This window comes from Saccostrea echinata, unplaced genomic scaffold, assembly GCF_033153115.1.
Source record: "Saccostrea echinata isolate AGI-Se365-2 ecotype Australia unplaced genomic scaffold, CSIRO_AGI_Sech_v1 ptg000029l, whole genome shotgun sequence".
Taxonomy (NCBI): Eukaryota; Metazoa; Mollusca; class Bivalvia; order Ostreida; family Ostreidae; genus Saccostrea; species Saccostrea echinata.
In genome coordinates this window covers 29,500,001-29,527,589 of record NW_026889778.1, presented here as the reverse complement: position 1 = coordinate 29,527,589, position 27,589 = coordinate 29,500,001, and the positions used below count along the sequence as shown (strand labels likewise).

The 27,589-nt window shown below is 35.3% G+C and overlaps 3 protein-coding genes across 5 annotated transcripts in view; 2 read left to right on the top strand and 1 right to left on the bottom strand.

Moving 5' to 3' along the window:
* The first annotated feature begins 206 nt into the window (after window positions 1–206).
* LOC133195786 (zinc finger protein 277-like) lies at window positions 207–14,325 on the top strand. The gene is made up of 13 exons (XM_061331727.1): window positions 207–227; window positions 385–604; window positions 3,191–3,282; window positions 3,695–3,777; window positions 3,920–4,011; window positions 5,170–5,234; window positions 6,096–6,141; window positions 6,427–6,559; window positions 8,687–8,772; window positions 9,486–9,582; window positions 9,746–9,838; window positions 9,938–10,062; window positions 14,131–14,325. The coding sequence occupies exons 1-13, from the start codon at window positions 215–217 to the stop codon at window positions 14,294–14,296; spliced, it is 1,311 nt and encodes a 436-aa protein (XP_061187711.1). The 5' UTR covers window positions 207–214; the 3' UTR covers window positions 14,297–14,325.
* Window positions 14,326–21,134: 6,809 nt separating this feature from the next.
* On the bottom strand, window positions 21,135–26,904 carry LOC133195784 (zinc finger protein 865-like). 2 transcript variants are annotated; one of them, XM_061331725.1, is made up of 4 exons: window positions 26,781–26,904; window positions 25,617–26,098; window positions 24,203–24,404; window positions 21,135–24,022 (listed from the first exon to the last, which is right to left on the bottom strand). In XM_061331725.1, exons 2-4 carry the CDS (start codon window positions 26,013–26,015, stop codon window positions 23,109–23,111), a joined length of 1,515 nt encoding a protein of 504 aa, XP_061187709.1. In that variant the 5' UTR covers window positions 26,016–26,098; window positions 26,781–26,904; the 3' UTR covers window positions 21,135–23,108. The 2 variants fall into 2 exon arrangements, with proteins under 2 accessions (XP_061187709.1, XP_061187708.1); XM_061331724.1 differs by having other exon boundaries at window positions 21,135–24,025; window positions 26,781–26,903.
* A 257-nt stretch (window positions 26,905–27,161) lies between these two features.
* The window catches only part of LOC133194724 (proteasome subunit alpha type-5), a 12,735-nt gene continuing 12,307 nt past the window's right edge, over window positions 27,162–27,589 (top strand). Inside the window, exon 1 of one of the 2 annotated variants that reach the window (XM_061330628.1) lies at window positions 27,162–27,209. The gene's annotated coding sequence lies outside the window, so the exon portion shown is untranslated. Of the gene's footprint in view, window positions 27,245–27,589 lie in introns of both variants that reach the window. The other variant, XM_061330629.1, reaches the window with a different exon arrangement.

Sequence of the window (27,589 nt, the reverse complement as noted above, 5' to 3'; positions counted from 1 at the left end):
CTGTCCAATTCGCTAGACTGTGATAGTGCCGTGAGTCTAATTGCCAAGAAAAACTCACGTTTTTAAGCTTTAACAATTCAATATGCAATTCTTGATTCAAATATGATTATTGATAAGCAGGAGTGGAAGAGTTTATGAGGTGTCATTTAATATTAACATAATTACGAATTAGTTTTGGATCGACTTAACAAGTATGAGGACTAGTTTAGTACAGATGAAAATGCAAAGTGAGTGTGTGTGTATATTTGGGGAGCTCAAATAAAATAAAATAGACTGCTCATAGCATATGGATTGCTGTGCTAAAGAAGGGATAACAATAAGCATTTAGATTCCATAACATGCCCAAATACAATTTGTATTTTAATAGAAATTATTATGTTACAGGTTCAGATAAACCCATTTTAGAAAGTTTGAATTTGTTCTACCATGAATCTGAAGTGACAGGTCGAGGAGAATCTCCAACACAAAGTTCTAAAGAGGTTCAGTGTTTGTTTTGTCCAGACAAATTCAATATCAGCAGTCAGAAAGAGGATCTTCTGAAGCATCTAGCTGTGGAACACAAGTTCGTCATCGGAGACGTCAACCTTATTACTGATCTAAAAAAGTGAGTTAAATTTAGTAATAATATGTTATTGCATTGAGTTTTTAAAGGCCGAGGTTTTCAACCGGTCGGTTTTCCTCAGGCAAGTTTAGTGTGGGGTGGAGCTTAATCGAAACGGCTGTGAAGCCCTGAGGGAACCACGCTGGCTTGTGTATATCTACCTATATACACAGGATGTTACCTGTATAACCTGTACACATTTTCTTACGACATGGTAAAACAATGTCATTGTTATTTTTTGTGTGGGTCAATCGAAATGTTGACCGTCAAATTTACTAAATAAAGCATGCTAAATTTTTGTCAGGGACATACTTCTAGTTCAATTCCTTCTATTAGAATTAATATGTTTTAATAATTAGACAATTTCAATATAACCGTGTGTTTGTTAATTAATTTCAAATGTTAAAATGAATATTGGACCAAAATCTTTCGTTGTAAGCTGGCGACACAAAGGGAAGTAATTCGAATTTCAAGCCATGTATGGCAAAACAAAAGAAGAAAGGGGGTCATGAATAAGTCTCTAAGTAAATAAGACTTATTTTATAAGTCTCTAACTAAAAAAGACTTATAATAAACTAAATAATTCTTTTTTAAAGATAATTCGTACGTGATTTTTCCATGATGCATGACGCATGGACTTCAAAAATTGTAAGGTCTTTGGGTCGGGTGTGGTCCCTCGACAGTTAGGCGAAACGGGAATTGAATCATCTGTATCCTTCCCATCGGGATTCGTAATTTCAAATATTATAAACAAAGCAAGATAATGTAATATGACTAATTTCTCTTCTAAAACTGGTTATTATACCGTAACTTTCTTCACCATGTCTCGAAGAAAAGCGACACATACAATCAAGTACTTGTCTTAACTTTATAAAATTTCACTTGAACAATATTACAGAGTTGTCATAATCATTTTTGAAAAAGATATATTATTATATTTAATTACGTGATACTTCAAAAGAGGGTAGGTATATTCTGTTTAAATTAAAATAAATTTATGTATAAATAAAGTTATGTTTTGACTAACTGTATAATTATCGATTGTAATCGTGAAATGAAATTCACCCTTCTTAAATTATATTTTAAATATATATGCATGATTTTCCCTAGCATTTATCTAATTATTTGCAGAATTATATTTATATATTATATTTATATATATATCATATTCCTAAGGATTAAAAAAAAAACAGAGCTTTATCACGTTGATATATGCGGTAGGCATCAAAAGCCTGAATGTTAGTTCGATGGTCTGTACGATATTCAGACAAGGTACACATGATATACACAAAAGCGGAAAACTAAATGTTAATCAAATCCAAGTATCCAATCTCAGGCTTAATTTCAGGTGATTGACAGGGGTTCTAAGACCAGGTAAATTTGAAGGAGGTGCTTATTTCCTCCCCCTTTAAGCCCTGGAATTGAAAATTGGTGGCATATTGTTTTGTCTAGTTATCTGTCTTTTTTGGGGGGGGAGGGGGGGGTCACTGGAGAACAATGCCAGAAGGCCTCAATGCCACAGTAAGACTATTTGCTGATGACACTATTGCTTATCTTACTGTCACAGCAGAATTGGATACCCAGACACTCCAGGCCAACCTAGATAAATTGGGCATATGGGAAAGGAGGTGGAAAATGGAATTCCACCCAGACAAGTGTAATGTACTCTCGGTCAGCAGGAAGTCCAACCCGATACATCATCAATATAGGCTACATGGCCGTACTCTCGAGCACGTAAAGAGGGCGAAATACCTTGGCTGTCTAATAACATCTGACCTGAAATGGAATGACCATATAAATAACATCTGTGGTAAAGGAAATAAGACCTTGGGATTCCTCCGTCGTAACTTGAACATCAGTTCAACTTCAATAAAGGAGAGTGCATACAAATCGTTAGTCAGACCACTGTTGGAGTACACAGCACCTGTCTGGGACCCCTACACCCAAAAAGACATCCATAACCTAGAAATGGTACAACGACGTGCTGCAAGATACGTAAGCAACAGGCATGGCAACAGATCGAGTGTAGACAGCATGATTCAACACCTACAGTGGCAGTCACTTGAAGAACATAGGCGAATATCCAGACTCGTCCTATTTTATAAAATTGTTCATGACGAAGTTGCCATCACCAAGTGCCATCGACTCATTCCATCATTACGTCGATCACGACATACTCATCATAAAGCCTACCAAATACCATCCTGTAAGAGCGATTATCAAAAGTATTCCTATTTCCCTCGTACCATCCAAGAGTGGAATAAACTACCATCAGGAATAGTCTCGGTGAATACACCTGAGACCTTTAGGTCTCAGGTGATCGCCTTCCAGCCATAAATAAGAAATATTATTTTAATCTTTTAACCTTTTAAAGTTTTAATCTTGATCATATCATGCACACCACATTTGCCATAATAATCAGCTTGTTGATTGTGGGCAATACTTGGCAGAAGCAGAAGAAGACCAGTCCCAGGTGGGGCTTAGTTGGTCATATCCTGAGAAATTTAATGATACTCAGATGACTGTCAAAACCAAATCCCCTCACAAATCCAGTTGTATTATACATTTTGTTTCTTTTTGTACATTCAGATATCTCACCTACTGGAGGCAACGATTTTTAGAAGAGGATGTTACAAATTTTTGCTCTGTTATAACTACCAGCACCAAGCAAGATGTGAAAGGTAAAACATTCTTGCCATCTGTTGCATAAAAGTAAGAGAGAAGATAAAGCCCAGCAGGAAGTGACTCGCTTACTGTCAGCAGATGGAGGTGCTGTAGTATAACGCTTTTATTAGGATTATTGAATAATGTTTACTTGATCCTGTGTCTTTAGATTTGACTCAGTATTTACTCAGTATTTAAAGAAACACTGGGATTTCAAATTTTGGTGTCTTTAAAGTGAATTCATGTTGCCAGCCAAAAATGATAATACCAGAGCTGTTAGGTAATTGCACTGCAAAGGTGAATGAAGTGCATTTTTAATTTTCACAAATGAGGGCATTTAGGCATTCACTTTTATTATTTGCAAAACAGAGCTGATGCCAATTTTTAGCATTGAAAATTGTCCTTATCTTTTTTTGTTTCTTTTAACAGATTCAAATGAACAGTATTACTTGTTGTGTGATGTCCTTGCTGAAGATAAAACACTTAGAGAATTTTTACAGAAAAAGAAACTAGTAAGTTTTGTGTTCTCCTAGACATGTGTGTACATAAAACTGATTTATTTTAATGCTCCACAAAAGTGATGACCTGAAAAAATAAATTTAAATTTCTCCTTTATTATTACAAAGTAAAATTGTTTGGTTTATTTGACAACAGGAAAAAGTTTTAGCTCAGCAACAAAAGGAAAGAGAAGATGAAAACTTCTGTAGAACCTGTCTGTTCTGTAGAGATCAATTTACAGGTAACAGGTGAGATATTACCTTGACAACTTCTGTAGAACCTGTCTGTTCTGTAGAGATCAGTTTACAGGTAACAGGTGAGATATTACCTTGACAACTTATGTAAAATCTGTCTGTTCTGTAGAGATCAGTTTACAGGTAACAGGTGAGATATTACCTTGACAACTTCTGTAGAACCTGTCTGTACTGTAGAGATCAGTTTACAGGTAACAGGTGAGGTATTACCATGACAACTTCTGTAGAATCTGTCTGTTCTATAGAGATCAGTTTACAGGTAACAGGTGAGATATTACCAAGACAACTTCTGTAGAACCTGTCTGTTCTGTAGAAATCAGTTTACAGGTAACAGGTGAGATAATACCTTGACAACTTCTGTAGAACCTGAGTGTTCTGTAGAGATCAGTTTACAGGTAACAGGTGAGATATTACCTTTACAACTTCTGTAGAATCTGTCTGTTCTGTAGAGATCAGTTTACAGGTAACAGGTGAGATATTACCTTTACAACTTCTGTAGAATCTGTCTGTTCTGTAGAGATCAGTTTACAGGTAACAGATGAGATATTACCTTGACAACTTCTGTAGAACCTGTCTGTTCTGTAGAGATCAGTTTACAGGTAACAGGTGAGATATTACCTTGACAACTTCTGTAGAACCTGTCTGTTCTGTAGAGATCAGTTTACAGGTAATAGGTGAGATATTACCTTGACAACTTATGTAAAATCTGTCTGTTCTGTAGAGATCAGTTTACAGGTAACAGGTGAGATATTACCTTGACAACTTCTGTAAAATCTGTCTGTTCTGTAGAGATCAGTTTACAGGTAACAGGTGAGATATTACCATGACAGCTTCTGTAGAATCTGTCTGTTCTGTAGAGATCAGTTTACAGGTAACAGGTGAGATATTACCTTGACAACTTCTGTAAAATCTGTCTGTTCTGTAGAGATCAGTTTACAGGTAACAGGTGAGATATTACCTTGACAACTTCTGTAGAATCTGTCTGTTCTGTAGAGATCAGTTTACAGGGAACAGGTGAGATATTACCATGACAACTTCTGTAGAACCTGAGTGTTCTGTAGAGATCAGTTTACAGGGAACAGGTGAGGTATTAACATGACAACTTATTCAGATACATGTACCTATTTTGTCACTTTACTGTTTTTTTTACAGGGCAGAAATGTTTGATCACATGACCCATGATCATGGATTCAGTGTTGGACTTCCAGATAATCTGGGTATAATTTTTTTGCTTCTTTAATTTTATGCTCATTAAATACATGATAAATTATTGATGCCTAATCAAAATGACTCTTAGATCCAAAACAACATTTGGTGAGCAAAGTTCTAAAAGATAGAACTACAGTAAACATATTACATTGTATATGAAGCACCCTTGGTGGAAAGCAGCTTCAGCTAAATCAAGTATATTTCTAAATATTTACATTTCCAAATATTTTTCCTGAAGATTCTTTGCAAATTAGAAGACTGTTCATTTTCTCATGAACTACCATGGATGAGCATGAATATCTCCATTGTTACGTCAGAATACCGTACTTGATGTCAAAACTATAGTGCAAACTGTTTTGCTTTAAAAATGACATTTGAATTGCGTAAATTGTGGAAAAAATAATGTAAATATGAGAAATGAATTTAATTTTTGAAGATTCATGAGGTACATGAACTACAACGCTTCACGCCGGCATATTTATCATGAAGTGCTAATGCGCTTCATGAAATATGCCGACATGAAGCGTCATAGTTCATGTCCTCATGAATCTTCAAAAATTAAATTCATTTCTTAAATGTCATGCATATATAAGCATGAATATATGCAATCAGAAATTCACCTAATCAAGTCATGCTAACTTGTCCATGTTGAAAAATCACTTTCCACCAATTATCATAAACACTAAATATATTTATAGTATTTGTTCTATGGCAATGTAAATCATATTGAAAAACTTTGAAGTTGGTCACTCCCAAAGGCCAGAAAAGAGTGTTATGCATTGAAGTTTGTCAATTACCTGTCTGGCTTTAGTGAGGCTCTAAATTGTACAAAGGAATTTAGACATGTTCTTTAATCATTTTCTCTTCAGTCTACACAGATGAACTCCTTGATCACCTACAAGAAAAGCTAGAAAAGTATGTTTAAATCAAACAGTTCAACTTTATTACATCTTAAGTTTAATATTTAATGATATATCACTTACTCTATCATCATTGAGAGATGAGACTTCCTTAAACATAATAAAATTTTGGTAATAGGTTACTTAACCTATAAGTAGCTAGAAATTTCACTTAAGACTTGAAACATGTATTTGTTGTCACTGTGAGACATTAGTTGAAGAAGAAAGCTCGTTCATAAAAATTAACAGTTATGTACAGGTATTATATCAAATCTTCAGTGAATAGACATTTTTTTTTTAGTTTACAATGTTTATACTGTGAGCGAATATTCAAAGACAAAACAGTATTAAAGGAACACATGAGGAAAAAACAGCATAAAAAGATTAACCCCAAAAACAGACAGTATGACAAGTTCTACATCATTAACTACCTGGTAAGTCTTGTATGTCATTAGTATAGTAGTGAACTAGTAGTACATGTAAACTATATACTTACTTTAATTTACCAAACTGCTGCTTTTAAAATTTCTATTTCCTTTTTAAATAGTAAACTCCTTAAAAACTGAATTTGCATTTCTCATGTTGGTGAAATGCAAACATATACAGTAAAACGTGTTTAAAGTGAAGTGTCAAGGAGGATAATTATAATGATCTCTTATACCGTATATACTCGCTTATAAGTCAGTTTTTTGGGAGTTAAACTTTGGTCCAAAACTCTTTTTCCGACTTATACGCGAGGTATTGGTGGGTCAATCCCTCTAATTTAAGCTTAAAAAATATAACCGACTTGTATGCAATACGGTAAACATAATTGGTAAAAACCTTAAATTGTAGATGAATAAAACTCACTTTGCTGTAATCATGAATTCATTGTAAGCATGTTGGTTGTAACCAGTTTTTACTGTAGTCAGAGAGGTGTAATGTGAGATCAAAAACAGAAAACTTACTGAAAAGTAGGGATGTCAACGAATAGGCGACTATTCAACTATCAGTCGAATGGACCGACGATCGAATAATGAATCGACATTCGAATATTATCATAATGAAATAATTGCAATAAAAGAGTGATGACGTGATGGAATTCTCATCACAAAATTGAGAAACCGTCTTTCCCCAGAGACAGTCGATAAGATAATTTTCCTCAACAAAAAAAAAACAGTTGATTTTCATTGAACGCATAGATAGTGAAGTAATTTTAAGTGCTTCATTACTGCCGCGTATTATTTATCAGTAACAGCCTGTGTTGTTTTTGTAATTAATTACCCACCAATTTACTAGGCTTCAATTGCTTGTAAATAATTAATTGGACTTGATCTTATACCATGTACCCATTATTTTTTGTTATTTTAAGATTGCTCAAACGCAAGGAAGAAACCATAACTGTGACATATTTTGACACTTCGATAATTATTAAAACAATTAGAATTTAAACTGTATAAGGACATTTTGATAGCCAGAGCAAACAATAATCGAATAAGCAGTATCTAACTGTCTAACAATTTCAAGGGCACTTGATGTGTGGATAGTGTGAGATTAAGCCCCTCCCCCAATTTATTTCATAATAAGCTTTAAAAAATATCTCCTGGCAATTTTTTTTCTTTGCTTACTAAAATAAAAACTGACTGCTTGTACAGACTGATTACTAAATTCTGTTGACGGGGAAATCATAAATTTTGGAGAATTAGGTTTCGAAATAAAAAAAAAATCATGCTATCCATCCGTTAGGTTGCATAAATTTTGATGTTACTTTTTAAATAGATTTAAATAAAAGGATTTCTGAGTTATAAATACAATATGTACCAGTGAAGTTTGAAATACAATTTTATTTTACAGAAAATGTTCCGGATATATTCGACTATCGTTCGAATAATGCAATCGAATAATCGACTAAGGAAAATAAATATTTTGACATCCCTACTGAAAAGTGTTAAATGTTGATTGACAGGAGATTGGGAGAAGTTGGGAGATGTATATCAGTTTGTGACTGTATGATAACTGTTGATTGACAGGAGGTGGGGTGGAGTTGGGAGGTTTATATCAGTTTGTGATTGTATTATAACTGTTGATTGACAGGAGATGGGGGGGAATTGGTAGGTGTATATCAGTTTGTGATTGTATGATAACTGTTGATTGACAGGAGATGGGGGGAGTTGGGAAGTGTATATCAATTTGTGATTGTATGATACTGTTGATTGACATGAGATGGGGAGGAGTTGGGAGGTTTATATCAGTTTGTGATTGTATGATAACTATTGATTGACAGGAGAAGGGGAGGGTTTTATAGGTGTATATCAGTTTGTGATCGTATGATAACTGTTGTTTGACAGGAGATTGGGAGGTGTGTATCAGTTTGAGATTGTATGATAACTATCAATTGACAGGAGATGGGGAGGAGTTGGGAAGTGTATATCAGTTTGTGATTGTTGATTGACAGGAGATGGGGAGGAGTTGTGAGATGTAATCAGTTTGTGATTGTATGATAACTGTTGATTGACAGGAGATGGGGAGGAGTTAGGAGGTGTATATCAGTTTGTGATTGTATGATAATTGTTGATTGACAGGAAATGGGGAGGAGCTGGGAGGTAATCCAGGCAGAACCAGATGAGGAGGGAGGTGAGGAGGAGGAGACAGAAACAGATAATGATGAGTAAGAGAGAGAGAGAAACTTTGTCCCTGTTTTAATCAGATCCATGAGATTTTTGTACATGTAACTGACACACTGAAGGGTCCCATGGAGCTTTGTACGAGGGGTACTCAGGGCTTTCAAAATCTGCCAGTATCAGGTACTTTTTCCTGGCTGAAATTAGAATCGTACCAGCCAAAAATTATTCAATGAAGAAAAATTTGATAACATTTTAATTAAATTTCATCTGCCAGGTACCTCCTATTTTTGTAAAAGTACAATCTGTTTAAAGTCTTTTTGAAAGCCCTGGGTACCATATAAGGGACGAATATCTCATAGTGTTAATATCTGCTATATTTGGGATCAAGATAAAGTTTTGAATTCCAAAAACAGTGGACCAATTACAAGCTTAAAGATTAATATAATTATGCACATTGTAGACAAACAGTACTTTATCTTTGGTTGATTTCAAACACCCAGTGTTAGCTATTGTGGGGAAAAAGTAAAAGTAAACATTGGCAAATATAACCCATACAAAGAAATTGCTACATGGAGACTTCCTAAGATCTTAAAGTGATACTGTGTTTTTATGGGTCCTTTAAATCTTTGTAATTAACTTTTTGTTAGTAAATAGCACCTTAAATCTTTGTAACTGATGCTGTGTATGGATAGAGTCCAAAGTTTTTATTTAAGTTGAGGACCCCTGAGATCTTTTTAATTGATGCCATGAATTTCAGAAGCTGGGGAGACTGGGAAGAAGTGGGGTCACAGGCAGTGTGTCTCTTCTGTGATTTCTCGTCTTGTGTGGCTGACAAACTCACAGATCATATGCAGGTCAGAATATCTCGGAAAAAAATAAGTGATAAAGTAGATCATATGTCTTTTCCTGTTAATGTAATTTTTTGTTTAATAATTATAACCAGAATTTTTGTTTAATAATTATAACCAGAATGATGAAATTTAAGGATAAACTATTTAAATTTTCTTCCTACACTAGGAACTACATGACTTTGATCTGAAGGAGGTGAAACTGCGACTTAACTTGAACTTTTACCAACAGATCAAGTTAATCAACTTTATGAGACGACAGGTAAGCTAGGGAGCATCTAGAGTACACATGTTTTGTCTCCTAGGTTGACTTGCTATGCTCTGCCACTAAGACTCTGATTTATCACTGAATCCCTTTCAGGTCTATTTAGGGAACTGTTATGGCTGTGGAGAGAAGTTTGCAGACAAGAGAGAATTGATGGAACATATGCACACTCAACAACATGTGGACAGGTTTCCTGATACAGCTATTTGGGACCAACCTCAGTAGGTACATTAGAATAAACTCTGCATTTACAGTCAGTAGTTATATATGGTTGATGGCTATTTCCAAAATATATTGCAAACATCAAAAATCTTCTTTACTGAACATAAAATCAAGGTATCAAAAATCTTCTTCATCAAATCAGCTATCAAAATGTGGGCATGATTATATAATGAGCAATGAGCCCTCCACTATTGACTAAAAGTGTGAAATTTATGACATCTGGATACAGGCCCCATGTTGGGGTTAACTTGGTCATATTTTAAAGTGCAATAAATTTAAGAAAATCTTTGTACTCCTAGACATCAAGCACACAAATGCATGTTTATGATGAGCAATGAACTCCCCACCAAACCTGTGAAATTAATTTCCCTTTGGTTCAGGCCCCAGGGTGGGGATAAGTTGATCATATCTTGGGAAAACACACGACATATTTTTTCTCATGGACATCTAGTTGACACACTGTTTGCTTGAATACAGTAAGTGCTCAGACAATAACCAAAATTGTAACATTCATGTTCCCAAGGTCAGAACCCCAGGGTGGGCTGAGTTGGTAATATACTAAAACTTCATTACATCTATTTAAATCTTTATGGACTTTTAACAGACAAACTGTTTGCATGATTATATGAGCAGCTTAACTACCCCTTTGATAAGATTCAAATTTGTGTCCCCTGAGTACAGAATTCAGGCCCCATGGTTAGTTTCAGTTAGTCATATATTGAAATTTTATGATACAGTGCATCTTCGAAAATTTTATTCTTTCTTGCAGATTTTATGTAGTATTAAGGTATTTGCCCTTAAAGCTATTTTCCATGTCCAAATTTGTGAAATAGTGTCTATCAAAGGGTTGGGCTAAGTTGGGCAAATTATTTAAAATACCCTGTATCTTATTACCCAATCATGACAAGGAGCACACGGTGGGTGTGATCGGTCAGCAGGGAATGCTCACCTCTCCATGGCACCTGATCCCACCTCTGATGTGTTAGAGGTTTGCTCTACTCCAAAATTTGTATTGTTTAATGGACTTTTGAGCTTGAATACTGTTCGTTATCTCCATACATTTCATATCAGATCTTCTCTAATTCAAATCATCTAGTGCAAAATATACGCATATGATACTGGACCTAGAGTCCTCTTCAGAATGTAGTTTCATGTTGGGGCTGAGTTTTTAGCTCTACTGGTCAGAGACCAGAAGAGTTTATGCGATAGTAAGGTGTCCGTCGTCCGTCCGTCTGTCTGTCTAGCTGTCTGTCCGTCCGTCTGTAAAAATTTTTCAAAACGCTACTCCTCCTACAGTTTTGATCTGATTTCAATAAAACTTGGCACACAAGTAGACTACACTAAGAAACATAATTCTGTGTATCGTATTTTGATTTCAATCAACGGTGTTGCCATGGTTACTAAAAATAGAGATTTCTGGGAAATACTTTCAAAATGCTACTTGTCCTACAGTTTTGGTCTGATATCAATATAACTTGGCACACAAGTAGACTTTAATAAGATACATAATTCTATTTATCGGTTTTTGATTTCAATGAACGGTGTTGCCATGGTTACTAAAAATAGAAATTTCTGTGGAAAAACTTTCAAAACGCTACTCCTTCTACAGTTTATATTTGATTTCAATATAACTTGGCACACAGGTAGACTAAAATAAGATACATAATTCTGTGTATCAATTTTTGATTTCAATGAATGGTGTTGCCATGGTTATAAAAAAAGAAATTTCTGTGAAATTTGTTCAAAATGCTACTCCTCCTACAGTTTTGGTCTGATTTCAGTATAACTTGGCACACAAGTAGACCATAATAAGATACATAATTCTGTATATCGGTTTTTGATTTCAGAGGACGGTGTTGCCATGGTTACTAAAAATAGAAATTTCCTTGAAATACTTTCAAAATGCTACTCCTCCTACACTTTTGTCTGTTTTCAGTATAACTTGGCAATTACAAGTAGAATACATTGAGATACATAATTGTCGTTATTGTTCTTTGATTTTGTTGAATGATGTTGCCATGGATACTTAAATCCAAATTTCTGTAAAATTGTTTTAAAAGGCTACTCCTCCTACAGTTTTAGTCTGATTGCAATAAATCTTGCCATAAAAAGAGGCTAAACCAAGGATCATTATTCTATTTATTGCTGTTGCAAAGTTTCAAGTCCAAGTGCTACTTTTATCTTCCTTTATAAGTACAACCAGTAGAGCTACAGTCTCGTCAGAGACTTCTGGTTCATGTCAGCAATTGATAACCTGCAGAACACCAAGGCCCCTGTAGTTTTGCTATTCCATTTCTTGAATAAATTACAGATTTTATGTCTAAGATGAGCATGTTACCTTTTCAGTTTGTTGCCATGTTTATACATGTACCTATTGTGCTAATCAATAATCAGAGGTAGCTGTCACCCAGATTGATGAGAAATCCCATTCTTTTCAAGTCTTAAAACATTTAAACGAGAAAAAACAATGTATTCAAATACAATGGATCCAATTCTTAGAGTTGAGATTTTTAATGGATGTGTACATCATCAAAATCTTGTCTTTTTAGCTCACCTCGACGAAGTCGAGATGAGCTTATGCTATACCCCCGGCGTCGGCGTCGGTGTCGGCGTCGGCGTTAGCGTCGGCGTCCCAGGTTAAAGTTTTAGGAGCAAGTCCCATTCCCAAGTAACTATAAGCCCTACTTGGACCAAACTTGCATGGATGATGCATCTAGGGATGGACACTACCACACTTGCTTCGGATGCTGGATCTGACCTAGATTTTCCAGATGAGTGACCAGGTTAAAGTTTTAGGAGCAGGTCCATTCCCAAGTAACTATAAGCCCTACCTGGACCAAACTTGCATGGATGATGCATCTAGGGATGGACACTACCACACTTGCTTCGGATGCTGGATCTGATGTAGATTTTCCAGATGAGTGACCAGGTTAAAGTTTTAGGAGCAGGTCCATTCCCAAGTAACTATAAGCCCTACCTTGACCAAACTTGCATGGATGATGCATCTAGGGATGGACACTACCACACTTGCTTCGGATGCTGGATCTGACCTAGATTTTCCGGATGAGTGACCAGGTTAAAGTTTTAGGAGCAGGTCCATTCCCAAGTAACTATAAGCCCTACCTTGACCAAACTTGCATGGATGATGCATCTAAGGATGGACATGGCCACACATACTTCGGATGCTGGATCTGATGTAGATTTTCCAGATGTGTACCAGGTTAAAGTTTTAGGAGCAGGTCAATTCCCAAGTAACTATAAGCCCTACCTGGACCAAACTTGCATGGATGATGCATCTAGGGATGGGCACTACCACACTTGCTTTGGATGCTGGATCTAACCTAGATTTTCCGGATGAGTGACCAGGTTAAAGTTTTTAGGAGCAGGTCCATTCCAAAGTAAATATAAGCCCTACCCGGACCAAACTTGCATGGATGATGCATCCAGGGATGGACAGTACCACACTTGCTTCGGATGCTGGATCTGACCTAGATTTTCCACATGTGAGACCAGGTTTAGATTTAGGAGTAGTCTCGTTCCCAAGTAACTATAAGCCCTACCTGGACCAAACTTTAATGGATGATGCATCTAGGGATGTACACTAACCAACCTGCTTCGAATGCTGGATCTGACCAAGATTTTCCACATGAGTGAATTTTAGCCATATTTTAACCAAATCAGCATGGATGATGTATCTAGGGATGGATACTTCCAGACTTGCCTTGGATTCTGAATCTGACGTACATTTTCCAGATGAGTGACCAGGGTAATTTTTTGGAGTAGCTATATAATATTATGGTCTGTTATGATTAAACTTGCATAGATGGTGCATCTAAGGATGAAAACTTCCAGACTTGCTTTGGATGTTGGAACTGACCAAAATTTTCTTGATTACTAAACAGGTCAAAAGTTTTTTGAGCAGATCTATAATTAAATCAAACTTGCATGGATATTGATCTTGGGATGTACCCTAACTAGAAAAAAAATATGATGTGAAATTTGCCTTACATGTAGATAACATTCGTCGAGGTGAGCTTCGTAATCTTTGATTACCTATGTTTTTATAGGTATTTTTTCCCAACTTATGAGAATGACAATTTACTATGTCAGCTAGAGGATGATGAAGACTCAGGCGAGGGGGCAGGTGGAAGAAATCAGGTGATCGCCGAGGATCTTCCCCCTATCACTACTATACTGACACAGGAAAGTGTCCGGAGGGATATTCTATCCTGATCAGGACAGTTTAAAACAGGGAAATTTTAGCTGCAATAATGTAGCCCTCTCCCTTTTTTTTTTTTTTTTTTTTTTTTTTTTTTGGGAGAGGGCTACAACTCCTAAAGATCTCTGTAATGGTGCAAGTGCGGGAGTGATTCACTCCCGCACGAATTTCGGCTTAAATTATCAGTAAATGGCTATTTAATTGACATTTCTTACCTGAACTCCAAAAATGTAGTTATGCAAAACATAAATCAATCCAAACATACACAGAACAATCCATATATCGGTTATTTTTCGTGTATGTCAACATCACAACTTGAATTTATCCGCCATGTTTACTGACCTTGATCGATTTTATTTTGGGACAGCCAATGAGACAAGGGATCTCTAGGGAGCGGATCTCTGTATGAATTACCTTATTTTAGGCATAAATATCGCTGTTTACGAAAAAAATGTCACATGGAATAGTTTTATTTATAAACATTTAATGATGCCATACAGCATAATCATTTAGTAACCCCGAAAATCTACTTTACAAAGTAATTTATAATTTTCAAGCGCAAGTCTCAGTGCATCACGCGAGAACTGTCATGGCTTCTGATGAGAGCGACTGGTAAACAAGCAGATTTATTTTATCTGGTTTTCGCGTTTAACGGGCTATGTTGTTGACAGTGAATAAAAATTTCGCCTTTTTAGAAGTAAGTTGAATGTAAAAACAATTTATTTTGCCTGCAGTCGCCCGTATTTAAAAAATATATTTGCACCATTACAGAGATGCTGTGGAATTGTAGCCCTCTCCAGAAAAAATCGGATAAAAAAAATCGGAGAGGGCTACATTATTGCAGCTAGGGAAATTTTATCTCGACCAGGAGATTGTTAGGAGAGACATTATGTATTGACTCAGGAGAGTAAGACAGGAAACATTATGTCATGACCAGGGAAAAAACCTGGAATCTTCATCAGAAAACTTTAATCTTGATTAGAAAAGTGTGGAGGCATTTTATCAGGATTTATATCTTGTGATGAGATTTGTGATAAAATAAATTGTTTTTGTTGCATTATTATTGTTTGGTTTTCAGTTGGCCAAGAGAAGCGACATCACATAGATGTTTACTGTACATGTGGAAACCTTGACAGAGGGAAGTAAAATTTGATATGAAATTGATGATTGACCATGTACATTTTTAGGTCACCTGAGTCACTAAGGTGACCTATTGCTATCCGTTTTTGTCCGTCGGCGTTCGTCTTTTGTCGTGCGTCAGTGCGTTAACATTTGAACATTTTTAGCTTCTTCTCTGAAACAGTTCAACCAATTTCAACCAATTTTGGCATATAGCACCTATGGGTGAAGGGGAACAAAAATTATGAATTTCATGGTCCCTGCCCCCCTGGGGCCTGAGGGGTGGGGCTAAAACCACCAAAATAAATGCAATCTTTAAAAATCTTCTTCTTTACTCATGGACATCAAGCAGTCAAACTGTTGGCATGATTGTAATAAGGATTGAGGCCTTAACTAAAATTGTGAAATTCATGGCCCCACGGTCAGGGATTGTGGTGCTAGGGTGGGGCTATATACATCATATAGTGAAAATGCATTATTTCTTTGAAAATCTTCTTCTCTGCTCCTGGGTATGAAATAAACTAACTAAGTACATAGTTATGATGAGCATGGCTGCCTCTTCCAAAATTGTGAATTTCATGGCCCCTGGGTCAGGGGTTCTGGTATTAGGGCGGGGCTTTATTGATTATATAGTGAAAATGCATTAAGTCTTTGAAAATCTTCTTCTCTGCTCCTGGGTATGAAATAAACTTACTAAGTACATAGTTATGATGAGGAAAAGTGCCTCTACCAAGATTGTGAATTTCATGGCCCCAGGGTCAGGGTTTCTGGTGTTAGGGTGGGGCTCTATTGATTATATAGTGAAAATGCATTAAATCTTTGAAATCTTCTTCTCTGCTCCTGGGTATGAAATAAACTTACTTAGTACATAGTTATGATGAGCAAAATTGCCTCTACCAAGATTGTGAATTTCATGGCCCCAGGGTCAGGGGTTCTGGTGTGAGGGGGCTTTATTGATTACATAGTGAAAATGCACTAAATCTTTGAAAATCTTCTTCTCTGCTCCTGGGTATGAAATAAACTTACTAAGTACATAGTTATGATGAGCAAAATTGCCTCTACCAAGATTGTGAATTTCATGGCCCCAGGGTCAGGGGTTCTGGTGTGAGGGGGCTTTATTGATTACATAGTGAAAATGCACTAAATCTTTGAAAATCTTCTTCTCTGCTCCTGGGTATGAAATAAACTTACTAAGTACATAGTTATGATGAGCATAGCTGCCTCTTCCAAAATTGTGAATTTCATGGCCCCTGGATCGGGGTTCTGGTGTTAGGGCGGGGCTCTATTGATTATGTAGTGAAAATGCATTAAATCTGAAAATCTTCTTCTCTGCTCCTGGGTATGAAATAAACTAAGTACATAGTTATGATGAGCATGGCTGCCTCTTCCAAAATCGTGAATTTCATGGCCCCTGGATCAGGGGTTCTGGTGAAAGGGAGGGGGGGCTCTATTGATTATATAGTGAAAATTCATAATTTCTTTCAAAAATATTTTTTCTACTCCTTTTTATAAAGCAAAGAAACAAGTGTATAGTTATGATGAGCAAGGATGCTTTTACAAAATTTTTAAAACTTGTGGTCCCAGGGGTTCTGTTGTTTCTCAGAGGGGGGGGGGGGGGGGCTCTATTTCATTATATAGTGAAAGTGTTTGAATTCTTTGAAGATTAATCTTCAACTAATTGCATAGTTATGATGATGAGGGTACATCTTCCAAATTTGTAAATTTTCATGACCCTAGGTCATGGGTTCTGGTGTTAGGGTAGGGCTGTGTTAAATAGTGAAAATGCATTATTTCTTTGAAAATCTCCTCTGCTCTTGGGCATATTGGAAGCAAAGAGAGTAATAGTTTTAATAAGCAAGGTATTTTTACCAGAATTTTAAACATCTTGACCATTTAGTCAAGTGTTCTGGTAATGGCCAGGGCTCTATTAATTTGTATTCTACTGAGTGAAGTTATTCCCCTTTGCCATTCACCTTTGATAATTAATCACTGTAGATGATGTATTTGAAAGGTTAATAAAATAAGAGAATTATGCAATAACATTTATTGTATAATACAAAAAGTACTTTCATAGTTTTAATAATCAGGTAGACTTGGAAATAATAGATGAATAAAAATGAAACAAAAATAACTTATCTTTTTAAATGTTCTTCAAAGGCCAAGTGAGGCCAATGTGAGAGGTAATAATATAGACATTTTGTTAAAAGTCTGCATGGTAATAGTGATAAATGGGGGACAGATAGAAAGATACTAGAACAGTTATTTTGTTGATCTTCATCATACTGTTTTCCTTGCTATTGGGCAACAAAGCTTCATTTATCAGTTTATGGATCCTGTAAATTGTTGTACTCAGGTAAACGTTAAGGCCCTTGGGCCTCTTGTTTTATTATACCTCATTATTATAATTCTATACAATGCATTATCTGGTTGGTTCTAGATTATCATGTGACAGGGCCATAAAACTTCATATTTCCCTGTCGTTGTCATGCTTTTCATCATATTCAACCTCTTCAGAGACCAAGTGCATTTTCCCGCAAAAGTTATCATTAGTTGAACGAAAACTCCCGAGAGTAGTAGACGTCACAATAGCCGGGTTCACATCAAAGAAATACTGAAGTGTTTTCAGTAACTTTACGTTAAAATTGAAAGTGAATTTGAGAGCGGTGCCAAATTTGAAAGTTTATGTTTATTTTTAATGTTTTTGCTTGTTTCAGTATAATAAACAATCAGTTGCATGAATGTTCGGGAAACATGAAGATTTATTCAGCCAAGAAATATCATATTCCCTTCGGGTGAATCCCTCAGGGAATATAATTTTTCTTGGCCGAATAAATCTTCATATTTCCCTCAGGATTATGCAATAAATGTATAATATTAATACTTTACTCTGAAATGACTGATTCAATATTTGTATACAGTATCCATGGATGAGGGGGAAAAAATATGAATTTTACTGTCCTTGCCGCCTGTGGTCAAAGGTTGGGGGCCAAACCATCCAAATTCATGCAATGACCGGTACTAGTATTCAAGAATCTTCTCTACTGCTGTTCAGCAAGAAAACTGTTTACATGATTGTAATAAGCTGTTAGCTCTCCATTAAAATTGTGAAATTCAGGATTCTGGTCCTAGAATAAGTGACATTGTTTAAAATTTCATTTTATCTTTGTTTACTCCTTGACATCTAGCAGACAAACATTTTGCATAATGACAGTGTGTATCCTCTACCAACAGAAATTCCTGTTCCATTGATTCAAGATTCAGACTTACTAGTGGGATTAAGGAAACATGTCTTAACAAAACTAGAGTGTTCCAAAGAATGCATGTGTCACCTGCTTTGTATCTTCATTAAAGACATAATTAAGAGCTAAGTGTGGCTAGCTATTAAATGATAGTTCATGCAGAAAAAAAAAAAACATTCACGCATAGTATAAGACTGTGATAGAATCTGACAATCAAAGAAAATGTGATTCTCAACCATAAAATGAATAATTAAATTGAATTTATTATAAATAATTATTTATCATTTTACATGTTTTAATGCGTGTTTCAAAGTCTTTACTCCGATTGTCAGTCTACGCGATCCATTGTGGGATACCAATCCCGATGTATTTTCATAGTATTTTAATAACTGAATCTCATACAGTCTCAAAGCACAGTATCATGAGCTCTTAAACATGTATAAATTCTAATTATCAACACCTCGCCTCTCAAAATTCAAAAGACTTAAGTTAAATTAAGCTGTCCAGGGTATTTTTTGCAAAGTTTGTCAAAGGTCAAGGTCAATTAAATTGTAACGCTGGTATTTTTCATGATGTTTTATGACAATTAGTGCACATGCTAAATAGCAGAGACTTACCTCTTAAATGTCAAAAATATGCTGTATATTGGCACTATTCACTTTTGTAAAGTAGGTCAAAGGTCACAAGGTTGGTAACCGTGGTGATTCACAAAGGCCACAATGCGAAGCAATATATGTGCAAAATATTAAGTCCATATCTCTTACAGTTCTTGAGATACAAAGTGTGACAGACAGACGCGGGGTAAAGTGATCCCTTAGTGCTGCTTTGCAGGTAACACAAAAATGGATGCATGGATTGGTATATATTTTTTATTTTAGTTGCAAATGATGCATTAATGCATATATCAAATGAAATTGTAAACTTTCTATATGTTTAAATTTCCTTTTTATTTTGCCATCTGCTTCCCTATAAATCAGCACAATTTTAATCACTTTATAGGACATTACTGGGAAGCTTTGAATGAAAAATGAAATTTTTATTCCTGTTACTTACATAAACATACTGTAAACATATTACATTAGGTTGTGCATTCTATTTACTGCCTTTTGTGGAAAGTAGCTTCCACAAAATCAAGTACATCATAAATGTCTTGTGTTATAGAGTCATATAAAGCACATTCAGAAAGCGGTAAATCAAATCTATGGTTTCTGAAAAATTAATATTTGCCAAATATTGTACACTCCAAATAAAATACATTTTATAGTAAATTTGTTATTTTCATGACTTAGAAAAAAAATTGTAGCATTTGTTCTTAAGTTGATCATATACTGAAACTTGTTATACCATGATTGAAAATCTTCATCACTCATAACTCTTAGATATTTAGCAAGAACTGTGTGGTAATGAACAAAGAGTCCACTACCAAATTGTAAAATTCATCTCACTTGGGTCCACAGATTGAGTTCTGGGGCTGGGTTAATGAAAGAAGACACAAATTTTAATTTGTAATCAGAAATTACAGAGCTCGCCTCAACAAATGTTGTCTTTAAGTAAGGCAAAGTCCCAAACTAATAATCTAATAGTGTGCATCCCTAGATGTAACATTTATGCAATTTTGGTCCGATAGAGCTTGCAGTAACTTGGGAATGGACTTACCTAAAAACTTAAAACTAGTCACTCATCCAGAAAATGTAAGTCATATCCAGCATCTAAAGCAAGTTTGAGGGTGTTCATCCTGTGATGCATCATCCATGCAAGTCTGGTTCAGATATAGCCCTTATAGTTTACTTTAACCTGGTCACTCATCTGGAAAATGTCAGATACAGCATCCGAAGCAAGCTTGGTAGGTGCACCTTTAGATGTATCATCCATGAAGTTTGGTCAATATAGGGCTTAAAGTTACTTGGAAATGAGACTTGCTCTAAAAACTTCAACCTGGTCACTCATAGTTCAGATCCAGCATCCAAAGCAAGTCCACTAGTGAGCATCCTTAGATGTATCATCCACGCAAGTTTGGTCAATATATGGCTTATAGTTACTTGGAAATGAGACCTGCTCCAAAAACTTTAACCTGGTCACTCATCCGTAAAATGTAGGTCAGATCCAGCATCCGAAGCAAGTCCAGTAGTGTGCATCCTTAGATATATCATCTATGCAAGTTTGGAAAATATAGGGCTTTTACATAGTTACTTGGAAATGAGACCTGCTCCAAAAACATTAACCTTTCATTTTTCAGCTGAAATTGCAGCATCTGAAACCTTGACTGGTACAGTGAAACATACTAAAAGCATCCTCCATGCATCTCTGATTAACATAGGGCACAGAAGTACTTGCAAAGAAAACTGCACCAAAAACTTTAACTTGGGACACCAATGCCGAGGGTATTACATAAGCTCTTGAGGTGAGCTAATAATTAACATAATGAGATTAACATACAATTTAATCAACCTAACAACAGGGCAAATAATAATAAAATTCTAAACACATTATTCTGGCTAAGGTTTATTGATAAAAATAACAATATATACTCCCATAACAAACATAAATATTTCAACCTGGCAAAACAATGTATTGATTTCAACAACATATATATATACTAAAACTATATACACTAACAACGCTTAGAATATGAAAACTGTCAACACGATTACAGGTAAATTAAATGTATCGCTCAACAATGATGTAAATTTGCCATTCAACAATAATATACTTATAGTGACTTTCTTATCTCTGTACAATATTTAACAAGATGTATAACTCTGACAACATCAGCAAGGAACCTAAAACAACAGATATCTGCCCATAGAACATTCATAGATGAGATATCTGCTCATACATCTGCATATAGAGCATTTTAAAGTTGCCTAAAACAACAACAATCTCCCCCATACAGCATTCATCGTTGTCTAAAACAAAAGATACTGTATCTGCCCAAAGAGCATTCAAAAATGCCTCAGACAACATATATTCTGCCCATAGAGCATTTTTAAATGCTGTAAACAGATATCTACCCATACAGCAATCACAGATGTATAAGACAACAAATATCTGTCCAGAGAGTATTCATGGATGCCTACAATATTGACAGATATCTGCCCATACAGCATCCATAGATCAAATTGTCAACAAGAGCTCAATTCAGAGCAAAGTTTACACAATGTGCTTAGAAGTCGCATCATAAGACATATATAGTCCAGTACATGTATTTCCATTCCTGCATTTAAGCATACTGTTACAGTGATTTATTTATAAATACATGTATAAATAATCCTTCATTACATGGTTCAAGATTTTCAGATAAATTTTAATTCCATTCATGTAATGAGAAAGTCTGATTAAAATATGGTACCAGCCATAGTTAACTATATAATCCACATCAAATAAATCTTTCCTGTATGAAAATTACATACATGTAGAACCTTGGATAATACACCAGTATACAAAATATGAATTTGTAACTATCACATTGCTGGTCAACAAAGATAGTTTCAACAGAAGACACAATCCATTGCACAAAAAAACTGTCGAAGATGAGAAATTTGACATTGATATATCAATTCAGAAAAAGTATTAATTTATTGATAGATCACTAAATTTAAACGGTTAACCACAGGTACTAAGACATATTTTAATTAAATGAAGATGTGAGCTTGCAAATATTTAAGGATTGGAAGGATGTGGTCACGTGACATATAACTGCATGATCACATGATCAGCTAAAGAATGTATGTATCTATAAAGTTAATAAATCATCATATTGATTTTACTATATTTTCCTCTGCAAAAAAGATTTATCTCAAATTTTCCTCCATAAGGCAAAAAAAATTTGTTGAAATTTCATTTCCATCAAGTCTCTGATGAGATTGTAGCTCTACTTGCATGTATAATAAAGATGTATCTTAGTATAGTCTACTTGTGTAAAATGTCTAAACAGACCAAAACAGTAGGAGTAGTATTTTCAAAGAATTTTTTAAAAAAATCTATTTTTAGTATCCATGGCAATATATACATTCTATATATAGAATTATGTGTAGTAGTATAGTCTATATACACTAAGTCTTATTGAAATTGGACCATAGCCATAGAAGGAGGAGTAGCGTTTGAAAGAATTTCAAAGAATTTTCAATTTTTAGTACATATAGCAATGCTTTCTGTTAAAATAAAAAAAACGATATAAAGAATTATGTATCTTGTGTACCAGGTCTTGTTTGAAGTGGACCCAAACTGTAGGAGGAGTAATGTTTTGGTCTCTGACCAGTAGAGCTAAGAACAAAACAAATAATGATGGACTATTACAGTTTCATATAAATATAACTCAGTCTGATCAGACTGACATCCTCTTAATCTGAAATTGATTCTCCACAGTAGTAATTATAAAATAAATGTACCAATATATGAAAAGATGATATATCAATATCAAACTCATCAATGACAGATCTAACAAGCCTCATCTGAACCAAAGAAATACCTAAGGAGGCCCATTTTCAGATCTCTCAGATTTGCCTGTATCTGTCAGATCTACAGGCTCGTCTGCTACATGACTAGAGGACATCTGAACCTCTTCATCAGTGAAGGAAGAATTGAGTGTCTCCCCCTCTTCTTCAGATCGTGTTAAATCTTCTGAATTTTCAGATGTCAGCTGCCATCCAGACATGCCAACTTTGAAATGCGACTTCTTATGTCGCTGCAGATTCCAGCTGCGAGAGAATCGCTTTCCACAGATAGGACACACATGGCGCAGAATGTGGTTGTATCTGTGAAATTTCAGGGATCTGTTGTCTTTGAAGCTCTTACCACAAGTACTGCAGGTGAAGAGTTCGCCTGAGGTACTCCCAAACTCGCTACTGGTATGTTCATGCTTCTGAGGAAAGGTGGACTTCCTGTTCCTCTTTGGTATAAAGGATGGATGACCTCTGTCATGAAGCACCATGTGAATACCAAGAGCTTTACTGCTGTTGAACTTTTGTTGACATATAGAGCATGTATGATAGAGCCCTGGGGTTTCTATCTCAGAGGGAGAGTGCTGCTCCCCTAAACTAGACTGGCTTAATCCAACAGATTCTGCAGGTTTTTGGGGAAAGCTAGGCTCCACAGACAGGATAGAGCTTTGGCCATGACGTTCATCTTCTCTGTTTTGATCAATTTCAGTGCATGTACTGCTGCTTTCTGATTTATTCTTTTCTCTTGGTTTAGGAGCAAAGAGATGAAAAGGCTGAGGGGAAGGTCGGGGAAACAGCAGAGGTCGAGGATAGGGATGTCCTAGATAAGTTGGAGATAACTGGGTCATGTCAATTATGTTCAGACCAGGGTTTGGCAGGTATTGCATTCTCTTGGCCAGGGTGCCTGGTGACACAAGTTCTTCTCTGGCATGCTCTTCTCTGGCTACTAAAAAGTGGAAATCATATTAAACTAAATGAAAGACCTCTGGAAATATGCATGTTTAAAAGACTATAATTTACTTGAGGCAAGGATAAATGGAAAGATGTCTACACTTCCATATATATATTTTCTTCTCCTTTCTTGAGGTTCTTGATGTTATTATTTAACCATAAATTCTCTCACCTGGTTCTAAGTGTTCTTGTTTGACTATTTCAAGGTCTGGAGTCTCCACTGAACTAGTTTCTGACACGGGTCTGCCAGAAGTAGAGACGTTAGGACTGGTTCCTGGGCTGAAGCGACCAGAGCTTTCTACAAAAAACAGCTCACTAGAGCTCCTTCCCTTAGGAGAGGGTGAAGCATTCTTCTCCTGTATCTCTGAGGCAATCTACAAAACCAGTATTTCATAGTTTTAATTTACTTACAAGTTCTCCTTCCCTTTACCTCTTGGTGCTAAACTTGTTATAACTTAGAAAATTTTATCGCTTTATAGATTATCAAGAAAACCTGTGACAAAGATGGAATCAAACCGGGTACCCTCACCATGCAAGGCGGGTGCTGTCCACACTAAGCTATTTAAATTGATGATGATGAGCCATTGAAATAACTTCATCATGTTCATAACACTTACTTTGCCATTATATATATATATATATATATATATATATATATATATATATATATATATATATATATATATATAACATTTTTGAATAAGTTTTCTTATTATATCACAAATGTAATAAGTTTCACTATTAACCCTGAAGAATGCTGAATCACACCAGAAACAGTTATGTCACATGCCAGAAACAGTTATGTCACCCGACGGAAACAGTTGTAACACCCTCTCGATCACTTTCACGTGTTTTTATGTCACGCATTTGTAGCTCGGGTTCGAGATGTAATGACATCGGTTGCTAAGCAAATGTACACAACGGAGCGTAATTCTAACATCATGAAAGCATTTTGGATTATTTGTCTAAACTTAAACAATTTTAGACAATTTTTTTTATTTTAAAAATGTTATATAACATATACCACATGGCTTCTCAGGTGACTATACCAGAATGTTTGCCCCTCGGTGACAGGAAAGTCCTGAAGTGTTATGTCACCCTCTGCCTTCGGCATCAGGTGACATAACACTCCAGGATTTTCCTGTCACCGAGGGGCAAACATTCTGGTATGTCACCCTCGAAGCCATGTGATATATGTATAATATACATATTTAAATGTATTGAAATACAAAATGTAAATCCCCAGTGCTCAGTGAATTACAGATGCAAATATAAAAAAAAAGACACAAAAAGTTTAGTAAAGCTTTAAATGTATATATAATTAAAACATGTCTGCATTATGCATAAACTGTCAATAATTATGAGCATTCAATTGAAAGCAGAGAGTTTTAAGTAGATTAATATCTTGTGCCTCTCCACTCCTTAAAAGTAATGACCCTTGCCTTTGGGACCTCGGCTCCATTACTTTTAAGGAATGGGGAGGCACGAATTAAGACATTAACCTATCCATAAATTATGTACAAGGTGCAACAAATTTCAAAAATCAAAATTTTCTTTTTAATTAACTGTTTAAAAAACAATTATACCTCACACACAAATGCCTGATGTGCCCGCAAAAAGGTCTGGCATAATTTCTCCACTTCTTTTATTTGTAACACTGTGGCAACAGATAACAGTTTCTCTGCTGATACTGAATCAACGGTTATCACTCCAGAATAACAGAAGTCCAACAGACCCTTCAAACTTCCTTCATCCAAACGATGGCAGTTGAAATCTGACAGATAGTTATTTTGTTGCGAAAATGCTTGATAAAAGTAGGGACTAAATGCAGCCAGAACAACACGATGAGCCCGCAGGCGTTTAGTATTCGTTACGAGGGTGATGTCGCAGAACTCTTCATGCTTGTAAAATTCTTGGAAGGCTACATTCAACTTTGGCAGCTGTTTTTCACTTCTATATACCATTGACAAAGGTGCTGAATCCATTTGTTAAACTGTGTGCAACTTAGAGCCTCAGTCTAGTCCTTTTCATTCTGTAGCTAAAGTCACACACCTTCAACTTCTGGATTCTAGTAACAAAAATTAAAATAATGGAGTAATATTTCATTTCATTAAGGTGCATCTCTTACTGTTAAAACTCAATATTTACTAAACTTATACCAGTATTACCTCTTTGAATAAATATGTTTATGGTGTCACTTAATTAGCAAACACTATCTTATTAATTATGTTATTTTTAAAGCTCATTATAATTGCATAAATGAGAGATGTAATGTAATTAGATGCTATTGTTCATATACATACAAAATTGTCAGTCTGAGTGAATTCAATTTTAAATTAAAATAACTGAAGTGCATTGTACAGTTATATTATTAATTATATCATTGTAGTACGTAGAATACTATACATTCTACATACATGGCATATACATTTATATCAATTGTTAAGAATACAAAGTTATACCTAAAGATTACCCATCCCCCTTTTTTAATCAGACACTTATCAAGAGTCCTCTTGGGACCAGTAGTTAAAATACAAGATAAAGAAACACTAAATCCATGGAATTTACATTTAAAAAGTTATACATCAAATATAAACATGCATAAGCATTGCCCTAGTACAAGGACTTACATACTTCATATTGTATACACGTCAATTGCAATGTTAATCACAATTTTGTTAAGAACAATTTTGAATAATGAAAACAGAGCTTAGCAAATATATGAATATCTACTTGCATTTTTAACTTACCGAAACACTTTTCACGGCATCTACTATGTTCTTTGCCAATGTCTCAAACTCAATCTTAGAAACACATTGCAGTTTGCCGACTAAGTAGTTAAATATTGAGACATCTCTCTTTTTTTTTTATTTTGACGGCAGCTGTCATTCAAATATTTATGACTTATCTCCCCTTTTCATTGGAAAATCTTAGATAGAGAACCATTCACGGGGATGGCAGAAAAATTCCGGTTGGAATTTAGGGGCTAAAAACTATTTATTTCCACAACTTTAAAATAAATACAGCAGATTTATAAATCGTAGCATTTTAAAAAACATCACAAACTTAACAAATTTGTTATTGTTAAAGTTAGAAGTGGAAAATTTCTTGGTACGAATAAATTCAAGAACAACTTGGCTAAGATATTTACCCACACCACAAGTTTCGCATTGTCACCGGTAAAGAAACTAGTTCAAATAGCTTATATTTCAAGGTATTTTCATTCTTTATTGCAATGATTTTTTTTAATTTGTTTGAAAATATAGTAACTGCCTAGAATTTGTATCATTTAGGCCTATATAATGTTTACTTGTTAAGCTTGTTATCTTGTACTTTTCATGTCCAGTTTATTTAATAAACTATTATACCGGTGGAGCGTTCATTTTCAGGTTTGGACCAATCGCCCAAATGGGAAATATCAGTCTATTTGGGATATGATATCCCAGATGGAAAACAGGGATATAATATCCCAAATGGAATATAAATTTAAGGTGCCAAAAAAGATGATTTTTCATTTTTGTTTATCTAATCTGCATAAAACGTTGAAATACTTGAATAT

Coding starts and splice junctions, on each gene's coding strand:
- LOC133195786 (XM_061331727.1), top strand. Junction 3,283..3,694: donor CACCAAGCAAGATGTGAAAG/GTAAAACATTCT, acceptor TTCTTTTAACAG/ATTCAAATGAACAGTATTAC. Junction 6,560..8,686: donor TCTACATCATTAACTACCTG/GTAAGTCTTGTA, acceptor GTTGATTGACAG/GAAATGGGGAGGAGCTGGGA.
- LOC133195784 (XM_061331724.1), bottom strand. CDS start 26,015: ATGGATTCAGCACCTTTGTCAATGGTATATAGAAGTGAAAAACAGCTG. Junction 24,405..25,616: donor ATCAGGCATTTGTGTGTGAG/GTATAATTGTTT, acceptor CTGGTTTTGTAG/ATTGCCTCAGAGATACAGGA. Junction 24,026..24,202: donor ACAAGAACACTTAGAACCAG/GTGAGAGAATTT, acceptor TCCACTTTTTAG/TAGCCAGAGAAGAGCATGCC.